The 14,226-nt window shown below is 39.0% G+C and overlaps 1 protein-coding gene across 35 annotated transcripts in view; it reads left to right on the forward strand.

The window, feature by feature from the left end:
* Positions 1-14,226, forward strand: part of FMN1 (formin 1) — a 433,864-nt gene that overhangs the window by 53,484 nt on the left and 366,154 nt on the right. For 2 of the 35 annotated variants that reach the window (XM_072808326.1, XM_072808329.1), the window contains one exon: positions 2,293-2,417. The exons of 30 other annotated variants lie outside the window; for them this stretch is intronic. In XM_072808326.1, coding sequence (XP_072664427.1) covers positions 2,293-2,389 — 97 coding nt within the window. In that variant the 3' untranslated portion in view covers positions 2,390-2,417. Of the gene's footprint in view, positions 1-2,292; positions 2,418-10,446; positions 10,744-14,226 lie in introns of those variants that run through there. 3 more of the 35 variants (XM_072808325.1, XM_072808328.1, XM_072808331.1) reach the window with 3 other exon arrangements.

Consider the following 14,226-nt stretch of genomic DNA (forward strand, 5'->3'; position numbering starts at 1 on the left):
CAGCACCTAACTGGCATAAACAAATTCAGTAGTGAACATTATATAGATGATATGGGAGGGAGCAAACCTCCTTCCAAATTCTCATGATAAAGATTTGATACTTAAAAGGAATTTTAATCAATTTCATAAGCAAAAAAATGATAATTTTCTGCCCATATTCTTAATGTTTCTGATATAAAGGAGCAGCAAAAATCAGTGAAGGCTGCATGAGACCAAGAAAGGGATGTTCATGGTACATGAGCAATAAATGAAGAAGATTGCATACCAGACTTGACCTCAACTGACACTGTTCTCATAGACATACTGACAATGGGTTTTCAACTGGCTCTTCATAAAGAGGATCTAGAACTTTCTATCAAAACTCACCGTATTATCATTTATAACTTATTGCATGTATTTATGCTTAGATTAGTGTGCACTGAATTGCATATAGTACTTCAATGTTAATTAAATATTTTATTGTCAGCATGAAGTTGTAATTTAAAAGAATAGCCCCTGACCTAGGTCATGTTCTAACAGATTAAAAGGCCATACCTAATTTTTGTAAACAATATTTTGATGCCCAGGACAAGTCAATAAACAGTAACTCTTACAGAATACTGCTTTTGCAAGGATTATTTCTAACCAGATGTGTTATGCATTATACAGGTACCAGCAGTTTTTTTTTAAAGAGTATAAGAATATTAAAAACTTCTAATAACAAAATAAATTTTCTCCAGAAGTACTATTTAGTGGTTCAACAAATATGACTTTGCATTGCTGAAGCATTTCATTCCTGCCTTTGAAAATCCTCATCTAAAGTTAAGTTTTTGATCAGTGCCTCACTGCTGCTCAGAGTTGATTATTTCAACTTGAAGTTATTTTTATTTTTATTTTTTGAAGTTATTTTTTTAAGATGTGAAAATGTTCTGTTTACATGATCTCTGCTTACGTTTGTCCTCTCATGCTCTCCTGTTCCTCCAATTCAATAGGAGAAGAAATTAGAAGAATCTATTCATCATTAACCCACTGACTGCCAGAATCCAGCTCTTCTCTTCTCCCTTCCCGGGTCATAGATTCCTAGAATAGCCAATAATAAAGTTCATAACAGAGAGTGAATGAGACATGGGGATTTATTATTTGTTACAGCATCCCCACCTGTGCTAGGCTAATTGCATGGGATTTCATTTCACCCCGTAGAATCCAGGCCTTTCCCAATATCTGGTGCCTGTGCACGTATAGGTAAGCAAATGGGATTTGCTGAAGGATGGCTCTGGGACCGTACAGTCTGGCTTCTGGGTATTTATCCTTTGAGTTAAAAAAAAAATTGTTCAATTAGGTAAGTGCTCTTTTATGACTGAGAAGGTCATTTTTTCAATGTAAACCACTTTGATTAAAGTCTAATCTACCGGGATCCCTGGGTGGCGCAGCGGTTTGGCGCCTGCCTTTGGCCCAGGGCGCGATCCTGGAGACCCAGGATCGAATCCCACGTCGGGCTCCTGGTGCATGGAGCCTGCTTCTCCCTCTGCCTGTGTCTCTGCCTCTCTCTCTCTCTGTGACTATCATAAATAAATAAAAATTAAAAAAAAAAATTTATAAAAAAAAAAAATAAAGTCTAATCTACCAAAATAACTTAAATACCATCCATGCATCTTTAGATTTTAGGAATTGAAAAAAAAAAGATTTTAGGAATTGGAGTTTATTCTTGGTAAGAATTCTCCTTGCTGTCTCATTCTTGTCACTTTTATCTATTCGATCTCGTTTCACCCCCAAACAGCTTGTTTTGTTTCCCTTCAGCTCGTGGGTACCATCTGAACAGCACCCTGCCCACTTAGGGAATTGTTTGAGAGCTTGTTTGAGAGGCAGGCTCCTCCTGTTTGGTGTGTGCTAGAGGACTTTTCTGCTGGGATCCAAGAAGCTGAGAGGTGGATTTCAAGATAGCAGTTGCTACAAATAACAGCCTTAGTTGTTTAGAAACGAAACCATTTTCGTCATCAGGTTGCAGACGTTTTGTGATATAAATGTTAGCTTATGTGGGGTTTTATTATACGTGGGTTGAGTGTGTGAACTGACTAGTGTGAGCAAGAACTGGGTCCCATGTGTGTGGCTTTTTGAGGAATCTGATTTCTTCAGGGAAAAAAAAGGATCCATGAATTTTAATTAAAGATTGTATGCTTCAGTAGAAAAGGCATAGATTGCTTTAAAATGGTTTAAAAATAAGTAAGGTAATATTTTTAAATGTGTGTTCCAACCATATGAAAACTTGTGTCCCAGATCTGAGTTTAATATTTAAACCTTGGTGTTACCACACAGCCCATCTTCTTGTGGGAAAACTGAACCTACAGGGAATCGAATATCCAGGGCTAACTTGCAGCTCACAGGAAATATGGAAGCCAGAGGGACAATGTAAGCAACACCGTGAGCAAGCAAACAGATAGGTCAGTACATGGAACCGTACTGTGTGTTTTTAAGATTGAAATACAATTGGCAAATAATATTGTGTGAGTTTAAGATATAGTGTGTTGATTTGATCCATTTATATATTGCTGTATGATTACCACGTAGGCATTTGCTAACACCTTTACCACATCATGTAATTATAATTTCTTCTTTTGTGGTGAGAACAATTAAGATCTGGTCTCTTAGCAACTTTGAAGTTTATAAGCCAGTAAACAAAAGAGACAGATTGGGGGTGTGGGGAGAGGAGACTGATTGGTCTAGCAAATATGTAAAAGAAATATAAGAAACCTAGCAACCAAATTTAATGGGTGGACTTTGTTTGAAATATGACTAAAATAAGCCATCTATATAAAAAGACATTTTTGTGACAATCAGGAAAATTGAATACGGACTAGATATTTGATAATACTGAGCAATTATTTGTGAAATTTGTTAGGTATGAAAATGGTATCATGAGTATGTAAGGAAGTCATTCTAAATGCGTGCTCTTGACTAGCATTTCTAACATCACCTGGCAATATATTAGTAATGGAAATTCTCAGCCCCACCCCAAACTTACTGAATAAGAAGCTCTGGGAGTGGGACCCAGCAAAAATAAGAGAATCATTGATGTAAGAACATATCCATATTTTAAAAGAGATACATACTAGGGTATGTGGGGATGAAATGATATAAAGTCTGGGAATGCTTTCACAATTCTTAAGTTAAAATAAAGGTAGGAATTTCATGAAGTAAGTGTGGCAAAATCCTGGTAGTTGTTTTTCTGGGGTAATGCATTTATGTGGCTGCATTATATGGTTCTCTCTCTGTAATTTAGAAATATTACTTAGAAATTTAGGGGGGAAACCTTACACACACACACACACACACACACACACACAGGAGACATCCTTCTCAGAGAAAACAAACAAAAACTTGATTTTAAATTTTATAAAAACTGGGGCTCCTGGGTGGCTCAAGGGTTGAGCATTTGCCTTTGGCTCAGGTCGTGATCCCGGGGTCCTGGGATAGAGTCCCACATCGGGCTCCCCACAGGGAGCTTGCTTCTCCCTCTGCCTGTGTCTCTGCCTCTCTCTCTCTCTCTCTCTCTCATGAATAAATAAACAAAATCTTTTTTAAAAAATAAAAAATAAATAAATTTTATAAAAACTTCCATCTTGCCCCAGCAAACTGTGTTTTAGTTTTTGCTTTGCCACTAATGGGTTCTCTTGATAAGTCGGTTTCCCAGGAAGCTCATCCTTATCTGTGAGGTAAAGGAGCTTCGATATGTGGTATGTTGTGAAGGTTCTTTCTAGGCTGCTATCCTTGATACCCTGAGCATTCAGGTGAGTTGTCAGGCTCCTCAGCAGCATTTCTCAAGTCTGGAGTATGATCTGTGGTAGGGTGTTCTCTCGAGCATGGCTTCCCCCTCACTCTCTCTCTCTCCCCTTTGTCTCCCTCTCCCTCTTTCTCATTCTATTTCTATCTCTGTTTCTCTCTCCTTCTCTAGCTTTACATCCAATTCTCATCCCAGAGAACAGCAACATTCTCTGAGATGACTGAGGCCCAGGCACATCACCCTCTGACAGTAAATAAGGTATGAAATTGCATGGAGAGGATCTCCAGGGACTTGAAATATGAGGTGACTTTTAGGTTACATCAGAGATGGTGAAAGCCTGGGTAGATTTTGGGACCTGTTGCTCCTGGCATTTGCCCTGAGCTGCTTCTCTGGCCTCCACCACCGCCAAGGCCACCACCTCCTCCTAAACAGAGAGACATAGCATAATGGTATAAACTGAGTGGGTTTGGAAGCCCTAATTCATAACTCTCATATTTCAAGAATCCACTTTATTAGAATAATCAAAACTGTGTATCAAGTTTAATAGACAGAAACGGTATCCTTAGTGGTAGGTGGAATCAGGTTATCTAGTAAATCCTGAAAATGCGGAATGGCTTGACTAACTCAAGCTTCTGTGTGTTCACCTTGAGAGGTTAAACACAGGGAAGGCTGTATCTCCTAGGGAAGGCTCTGAGGGACATACCAGGTTGTTCTTGGGGTGGGGATGGCTAAGGAGAGTATGGTGGGAACATAGGAACATGATGTGTGCACAGGCGACACATGGCATTGGCAAGAGGGAAGGAAAATGAAACAGGAGGAGGCCAGTGGGGATAAGGAACAATATCTGCAGAGTCCGGCAGCCAGGAGTTGGTGATGCATCTTCAACCTATTGCTCTTCAGATTACCTGATGGAAATCTCATTCCCACAAGTGCAGACAGTCAGTGATAGTGTTCCCACTGACAGAGCAGTTCCTGGATGGCTTTTCCCAGTGTTGGCATTTGCTTACTTTCTCTTCTCATGTTCCTCCATTCCTTTCATTTTCCTGTATTCACTTTGGCCCTGCCGGCACCATAGCAAACAGGTTATGCCTATGGACATTGGCTCAAAAAAGAAACCAGTAGCCACAATGGCAGTTGTTAATTGAGCACTATGTACTGGGCATGAATTGAACAATTGATAAATAGTGTATAGTAATAGTTTCATTCAAACCACTATCTATACAATAGTTATTCTCTCCATTTTAGAGATGAAGAGCAGAAAGTCAGAGAAGTGAGGTTGCCAGGTCACTCAGCAACACAGTGGCAGAACCTAGTGTTGAACCTAGGTATGACCCACTTCAACTATTGTCCCTCATCTCTGCACTTCATTACTGTACCTTCTTTCATCGGTGAGGGGAACAGAATAAAAACCAGGTTCCCGAGAAGTAGGGCAATCTGCTGAGCAGGCCACATGGTACAGAGCACTTTAGGAAGCTACAGTTCTAGGGGCTCCCCTAGTAGCTCAAGGCCCATAAACACGTACATAGAGAGGTCAGTTCCCCAGTATGAAGACACAAGCAAACATTTCACATAGCATGTTGAAAAGAAATATATTGTTTACTTATAGTAGGAAGATTAATTTCTTGAGTGGAATATGAACAAAAATTATAATCTCCTCTTAGGAAAAAATAAGGACACCAGGGTACTTCCTTGGTGATACCATTAAATATTCTCCCTTGGGCTCATTCAGTGGAGGTTTTCCTGATCACTCAAGTCATACTTGCTCTTTGGGGACTACATTAGTTCAGAATCATATAAGTTTCTTTTTTCTTCTTAGAAGTACATAATTACCCTTCTCATTCAAAGTAGGCAGAGAAATAAGAGAATTCCAGATGCCTCTAAAACTCCTACCTTGCATGTCTCTACCTCTTAGCTATAAGAGGCAAATGAAGTAGAGTGGTGTAGGTGCAGAGTGGTGTAGCAATAGTGAAGGGTCTCACTGCAACAAGGAAGAGGGGAAGGCAAGGGTAGCATTAGCTAAAGAAGCTGTGGATAATAACTACCAACTGCACCATTTGCGTCAATGAATAGATTATCCAGACAGAAAATCAATAAGGAAACATTGCTCTTAAATGACACATTAGACCAGATGGACTTATTATATTTATACAGAACATTCCATCCTAAAACAGCAGAATACACATTCTTCTCAAGGGTACATGAAACATTCTCCAAAAATGGATCATATGTTAGGCCACAAAACAAGTCTCAACAAATTCAAGAAAATTGAATTCATATCAAGCATCTTTTCTGACCACGATGGTATGAAAGTAGAAATCAATTATAAGAACAACTCAAAAAACTACAAATATGTGGAGATTAAACAACATGTTACGACTACATAGATTATCTCCTTTGAACAAATCAAAGGAGAAATTTTAAAAACTACCTGGAAATAAATGAAAACAGAATTACAGCATACCAAAATCTATGGGCCATGGCAAAAGTGGTTCTAAGAGGGAGGTTTGTAAGATTACAGGCAAACTTCAAGAAATAAGAGAAATCTTAAGCAATTTATGCCTAAAGGAACTGGAAAAAGAAGAACAAGTGAAAGCTAAAGTTATTAGAAGGAATGAAATAATGAAGGTCAGAGTGCATATAAATGAAATAGAGACTAAAAAGACAAAAGAGAAGATTAGTGATACTAAGAGCTGGTTCTCTGAAAACATAAACAAAATGGACAAATATTTAGCTAAATGCACCAAGAAAGAGAAGGCTTAAATAAATAAAATCAGAAATGAAAAAGAAATTACAGCTAATACTACAGAAATACAAGGAATAAGAGACCACAACGAACAATTATACATGAACAAATTGAATAACCTAGAAGAAATGGATAAATTCCTAGAAACTTAAAATCTTCCAAGACTGAATCATGAAGAAAAAAAAAAAAAAACCTGAATAGATCAGTGTCCAGCAAGGAGACTTCATCAGTAATCAAGAACTATATATGACAAACCCAGCTAATATTATCCTCAATGGTGAAGAGCTAAAAGCTTTTCCTGTAAAAATCAGGAACAAGACAAAGATGCCCACACTCTCCCCGCTTTTATTCTATATAATATTAGAAGTCCTAGCCCAGCAATTAGATAAAAAAAGAAATGAAGTCATCCAAATTGGAGAAGGAAGAAATAAAACTGTCATAATTTGAAGATGACATGATATTATACATAGAAAACCCTAAAGATTCTACCAGTAACTGTTAGAATTAATAAATGATTTCAGTAAAGTTTCAGGATACAAAGTTCATATATACTGTTGCATTTCTATGCACTAATAGCAAACTATCAGAATGAGAAATTAAGAAAATACTCTGGGGCACCTGGCTGGCTCAGGCAAAGAGCATGTGACACTTGAGCTAGAGGTTGTGAATTCAAACCCCACATAGGGTATAGAAATTACTTAAATAAATAAAACTTAAGAAAAAGAAATCCTATTCACAACTGCATCAAAAAGAATATCTGGGAATACGAACAAGGGGTAGTGGAAGGGGAGGTGGGCGGGGTGACGGGGTGACTGGGTGATGGGCACTGAGGGGGGCACTTGATGGGATGAGCACTGGGTGTTATATTATATGGTGGCAAATTGAACTCCAATAAAAAAGTATACAAAAAAAATAAACCATATCTGACTAGGTCATTGGCTACATTATCCCTTTGCAATAAGATTATAACATGGTATACGTTATACACTTCATGTTTTCTTAGGATTAAACTCCTGTTGCATAAAAAAAAAAAGAATATCTGGGAATAAATTTAACCAAAGAGGTAGAAGAACTATAACTGAAAACTGTAAGACATTAATTAAAGAAATTGAAGAAGACACAGATAAATGGAAAGATGTTCCATGCTTATGGATTGAAAGAATTAACATTGGTAAAATGTCCATACTCCATAAAGCAGTCTACAAATTCAGTGCAATTCCTATCAAAATTCCAATAGCATTTTTCACAGAGGTAGAACAAATAATTCTAAAATTTATATGGAACACAAAATATCCCAAATAACCAAAACAATCTTGAGAAAGAAGAACAAAGTTGGAGATATCATGCTCCCTAATCAAATTGTACTACAGATTTATAGTATTCAAAACAGTATGATATTGGCATAAAAACAGATATATAGATCAATGGAACAGAGTAGAAAGGCCAGAAAGAAATAAACCCACACATATATGGTCAATTAATTAATGACAAAGGAACCAAGAATGTACAATGGAGAAAGGTCAGTCTCTTCAATAAATGGTACCAGAAAAACTGGACCACTATCTTATACTATATACAAAAATTAACTCAAAATGAATTAAAGCCTTGAATATCAGATTTACAAACCATGAAAATATAGCTGGTAAGCTCCTTGACATTAGTCTTAGTGATATTTTTTTTAATCTGACTTCAAAGGTAAGGAAAACAAAAGCAAAAAATTAACAAATGGGACTACGTCAACCTAAAAAGCTTCTGCACAGTGAAAGAAACCATCTATAAAACAAAAAGGCAACCTACTGGGGGCACCTGGGTAGCTCATTGGTTGAACATCTGTTTTGGCTCAGGTCGTGATCCTGGGGTCCTGGGATTGAGTCCTTCTGCCTGTGTCTCCTTCTGCCTGTGTCTCTGCCTCTCTCTTTGTCTCTCATGAATAAATAAATCTTTAAAAAAAAAGAAAGGCAACCTACTGAATGTGAAGATATTTGCAAATCATATACCCGATAAAGGGTTAATTTCTAAAATATAGAAGAGCTCATACAACTCAATACCAAAAACCCCCAAACAATTTGGTTAAAAAAATGGGGAGAAGATCTAAATAGAAATTTTTCCAAAGAAGACAGGCCAGTGAAAAGATGCTCAGCCTCACTAATCATCAAGGCAATGCAAATCAAAACCACAGTGAGATATCACCTCATACCTATTAGAATGGCTAGTATCAAAAAGACAAGAAATAATAGGGATTGGCAAGGGCGTAGGGAAAAGAAACCCTCAGGCACTACTGGTGGGAATGTAGAGGTATGTCAAAATCTAAAAAAGAACTACCATATGATCCAGCAATTCCACTTCTAGGTATATATCCAAAGAATACAAAAACACTAATTCAAAAAGATATGTATACTCCTATATTTATTGCAGCATTGTTTACACAGCAAAAATATGGAAACAATCTAAATGTCTACTGATAGATAATTGGATGAAGATGTGGTATATATACAGAATGGAATATAGCTCAGCCATAAAGAAGGAAATGCTGCTGTTTGCAACAACATGGGTGAACCTTCAAGGTTTATGCTAAGTAAAATAATCTAGACAGAGAAAGGCAAATACCACATGACCTCACCTATATGTGGAATCTAAAAAAACAAAATGAATAAACAAAATAAAAAACAGGCTCATAGACATGGAGAATAATAGATGGAGGAGAAGGGGTTTGATTGGGGCAACATGGGTAAAGGGGATCGAGAAGTACAAACTAAGAGGTTTTTTAAAGATTTTTATTTATTTATCTGAGAGAGAGAGCATGAACTGGGGTAGGAGTAAAGGGAGAAGCAGACTGAGCAGGGAGCCAAACACGGGACTTGATCCCAGGACCCTGGGATCATGACCTGAGGTAAAGGCAGATGCTCAACCAACTGAGCCACCTAGACACCCCAAACTAAGAGTTTTTATAGTACAAGTTTTTATAAAACACACTTATTATAAAATAAGTCATGGAGATATAATGTATTAGCATAGGGAATATAGTCAATAATATTGTATTAATTTTGTGTGGTGACAGTGGTAACTAGGCTTACTGTGACGACCATCACACAATATTTACAAATGTTGAATCACTATGTTATTTAGCTGAAACTAATATAATATTGTATATCAACCATACCTCAATTTTTTAAATATTTGCAAAAAGAACCACCAACTGCAATGATATCTGTGTATACATAGTGTTGCTTATATAGAACTTCTATATGCATTATTATTAGATCCTCACAAAAATCCCCATGAGGTGGGTGGATATATTTCTGTCTGTCTTTTTTTAGTTTTATTTTATTTTATTTTATTTTATTTTATTTTATTTTATTTGTCTTTTTAAAAAATTATTTATTGGGTTTATGTCCTACCTTTTTCCAGAAAGGATTTGAGGGAATTGCATTCAACATCACACATAAAATACATTTATTAAAACAGATGATAAGAATTTAAGAACAAACATTCTTTTGATAGGGTTGTATGATCTGAACTAATTTTGGATCCAAAACACTATGGAGCCTTCAACATGATCCTTGCTCTGTTTTCAAGAGTATAACCTTGTTCAACAAGGAAATCCCTTGGTTAGATGCTTTCATCCTGAAATATCATGGTTTAAAATTAGGAAGCAGGAGTTTAAAAACTATCTGGTACTTTCGCCTTGTTGGTTTGAAACCTGGGAGAGTTCCCTGGGTGAAATCTGAATCTGGATCCTGTACAGAAGGCCACTCCCGATTGGTAGGTGACAGGTTTAATAAGCAAATGAACTTATGTACCAGGCTTGTCTTCCGTAGCCACAAGACAGGGAGGTCTACACGCCTACCCACCTGAATCTTAGAAGTTTATATAGAGCCCTTAACTGGGCTTCATCATGGGTACCATTCGGGTTGTCTGAATAACACAGTGCTCTCTCTCTCTCAAGGCTGCATCCTTGACATGGCTGCTCATGTGGGAACACTAGAATGTGGAATTCCAGAGACGGGAAGTGGGGGAAGGGATCAGGAGCCCCCCCATTGCCCCACAACCTGTGGTCACGTCATTTCAAAGACCTCCAGGACTGTTCCTGTTTGAAATTGTGCCCAATCACACTCATCTGTGTTTATGCTTGTGCTTCTGTCTTTATTTCTGTGGGTCTGTAGTGTATGTGCATAAATGTGTAATTTTCATGTTCTTGCCAGAGATGTAAACCTTTTCAAGACTATTACCTTTGTGTGTGATTCCTTTTTGTTTGCTTGCTTGCTTAAAGATCTTATTTATTTATTCATGACAGACACAGAGAAAGAGGCAGAGACATAGGCTGAGAGAGAAGCAGGTTCCCCGAGGGAAGCCTGATGCAGGACTCTATCCCAGGACCCCAGGATCATGACCTGAGCTGAAGGAAGATGCTTAACCACTGAGCCCCCCAGGTGCCCTTGTGTGTGATTCCAATCAGTTCTGTCCTTGAGGCAGAGTCCAGTTCCACTCAACTAAGGATGGAGCTAAGAGGCAAAGAGGGTGACTCACTAGGAAAATAGCAGGCAGAAGACTTTGAAGAACCACCTATCCTTCCTGTTTTACCACATTGCCATGTGCTCTGTGGCCATGACCTCTCTCTGTGTGGTGACCATAAGCACAGCAGGCATTATGATCATTTTGTTTTTTATCTGCAAGGCACTCAGAAATCCTTCATTCAGCAGTATTTATTGAGCACTTGTCATGTATTCAATACTGTTCTAGGTATAGTGGATAGTGGTCGCAGCAGTGACAGACAAAAAAAAAAAAAAAAACCAATCCCATTCTAGAGAGGTGAGGACCAAAATATCAAGTCATCTGTAAGTTCTATACTATGTTAGCCAGGCACATGTGTGATGGGAAGAAACAAAGCTGAAAGCAGGTCAGAGACAGCCGCCAGAGTCTGTCCCATAGTTTTATGGTCCAAAGAATCGGAATCTTAGTATTGATATATAATGCCCAATGATATTCCATCCAGTCTTAAGTAATATATATTTTTAAAGATTTTATTTATTTGAGAGAGAGAGCAAGAGTGCTCACATAGAGCAGGATCCCCACTAAAGAGAGAACCCAGTGTGGGACACGGTCCCAGGACCCTGGGATGGTGACCTGGGCTGAGGGCAGATGCTTAACCAACTGAACCACTCAGGTGCCCCTTAAGTAATATATTTTAATAATCTTGCATAACCTTGAGGAAGTGACCTAACTATTGCACTAGCACCCCATGGAGAGAGTCACTTCTTACCATAGGCCTTGCCTGCTAGGCTTTTGGTTTTTCCAGCTTTTCTCCTGCCAAGAGGCCTCCTTAATCTTCAGGGGGTTGCTTTTCTCACATTTCAGAAGGACAGTGCATACTTATGTCAGGTGCGAAAGGGATCTTTCCTACTTGGTGCCAGCAAGAAGAAGCGCTAGGGAAGGCAGATGGACAGAGCAGACATTCTCTTCTCTAACTGGGTTATTCTGTGCTCTGGCTTATCTTATTTTGAGATCTTCCCACTGTTGTTCAGTTGGTACCAACATTTAAAAATCAGTCTTCTTTTTATTTTCAGGGACATATCTTTACAAAAGAGAGGGGGTGAGATTCCAAAGGCTCTCAACATATTACACTGCCTTTTGAAGAAAAATATGTAGACCGACTTCTGGGACCAGGGCCCCAAACAGTGGTTTAACATCTTGCATGCTTCTTGGTTTTGTTGTGTGTGGATCAAACAGCACATCATTTGAATTTTAATACTTTCACAAAATTTCCCTGGGGAACCAAGGAAGAAGGAGAGGCATTGGAAGGTAATCTGAAGGGAGAAAATCAACAAACAAAGTGTTTCAAATGTAGGCTTTGTTTTAACTGCAAAACACTGTGGCTCAGATGCATTTTTTTAAAGATTTTTTTTTCAAAGAAAAGCCAAGAAAGATTAATCAACTCTCCCAGGGTCATAGTTTTCTGTTTCCTTTCAGTGCCTTTGCATTTAACCTTGTGGCTGACAGCCCAACAGTTGGTTGTGAAGCTGTCACTATCCACTGCTATTTTCCTAATGTCTGCAGCAAATCCAGACAGCCAGGTACAAGGTGGGGTCATGATGCAACTGGAGAACTTGTTTTGAAACAGTGTTTTTCATGGCAAGCACACTTTTTAAATATAGATTGTCATTTACTGGGTAGTTTGGGAGGAGGTAGGCTGGACCTATCAGCTCAGTGATCCCCATCTATGCTGCTTCCAGAGCCATCCTTGGGCCATTAGGAAACAACCTTGCCATTGTTTGGTTTGCTTCTTTTAAGCTTTATGTCAATTCCTATAACTCCATTTAAAATTAGTGGAATTAATGATCAAACTTGATAGTTCATTCGGTCAACTTATTATTCCATAGAAAGCAGTGGTTTCCTGGCTGTTTTGTTGTATAGTTCACAAAGCTTTGTGGTTTGGTGGTAGCCCCTTGAACTATTGTCTTGTCTGCTGCATAGATTGGAAGTAAACACAATCTACCTGTGTTCTTCTGAACCCAAGCAAATTGTCTGGTGTATGTACCCTTAGTTTTATTTATCGTAAAACACATGGAAAGGTTAATGGGCTCCCTTCTTTGCCTCAAAGATGTGTGAACATGCCTCTGTGGTTTTAGGATCCTTTGAAGAAGGCATCAATACTCAGTTATTATTACTCATAATTATAGAAAATTAGGGATAGAGAAGGTATAATCTTCCTAATAAGAAGATCATCTAGCTTCATCTGTATTCCTAGCACAGAGTTCCAGGGAGAGGAAGGCACTTGTCTAAGGTCAAGTAGCTAGTTGGTACCAGAGCCAGGATGAGGACAAGGTCTCCAGCATTCTGGGCGATGCACTTTCCTCCACAAAGCTGTGATCCTGTGTGTGTTCTTTCGCCAACTCGTTTGCAATTGTAGACTTCATGGGTCCACATAGTGAGAGGCGGGCCCCCTTAGAAATCATCTGTTCTGAGTCTTTCACTTTATGTGATCACAGAGAAGCCTAGAGAGTCTTAGTGTGTTGCCCACACTCAGAGGTTGGTAAGTGCTGGAACTGAGTCTAGAGGCCAGGTGCTCTGACTCCCCATCTGAGGCTCTTTCAACTAACAATGTGCTTCTCCATCAATGGCTGTGCCTTGGAGAGTGTTTTAACTCGGAACTTAAGGGCTCCTATGAATTCAGTTGCATAATCCTCTTTAGAGTTGTGCTTGTGAAGTGTGCAAGTAGTTCTGCATGATGACGGCACCTAACACGGGAGGCAAAGGGACGTGGTGCTCTGCCTCCAGTTTGCTTTGTGACTGTTGACTGTCACTAGGCTCAGCTTTCTCCTGTACTGTCAAGTGAGGCCCATGAATTCCGTGTTGCAGACGAAGAATTCTGTGGTTCTTTCCCAGACGGGTGTGTTTCTTTGTGTTTTGTCCAGTAGAGGGAGTTGTGTGCTCACAGACCACCCCACCCCCCCGCCCCCCCATCCTCCTCCAGGTTTTTTGTTGTTGTTTTGTTGTTGTTGTTTTTAAATATAGAGAGTGTAGTGAAAGAGATGCAAGTCTGGACAAGATATCATGTGGGAGGAGCTGGAGGTGGTGGTGGAAGAGCTGAGGTGGCTGGGCTGCTTGGAATTAGCAAGGGAAATTGAAAGTATTCCTAGGAGACAGATCACCGGGGGCCCCAGCCACTCTTTATAGGTTGATGCTGTGCCAAGAGGGATGATTGGCTAGGAAGCTGCTGGTTTGGATG

Source organism: Canis lupus, chromosome 32 (genome assembly GCF_048164855.1).
Source record: "Canis lupus baileyi chromosome 32, mCanLup2.hap1, whole genome shotgun sequence".
NCBI lineage: Eukaryota > Metazoa > Chordata > Mammalia > Carnivora > Canidae > Canis > Canis lupus.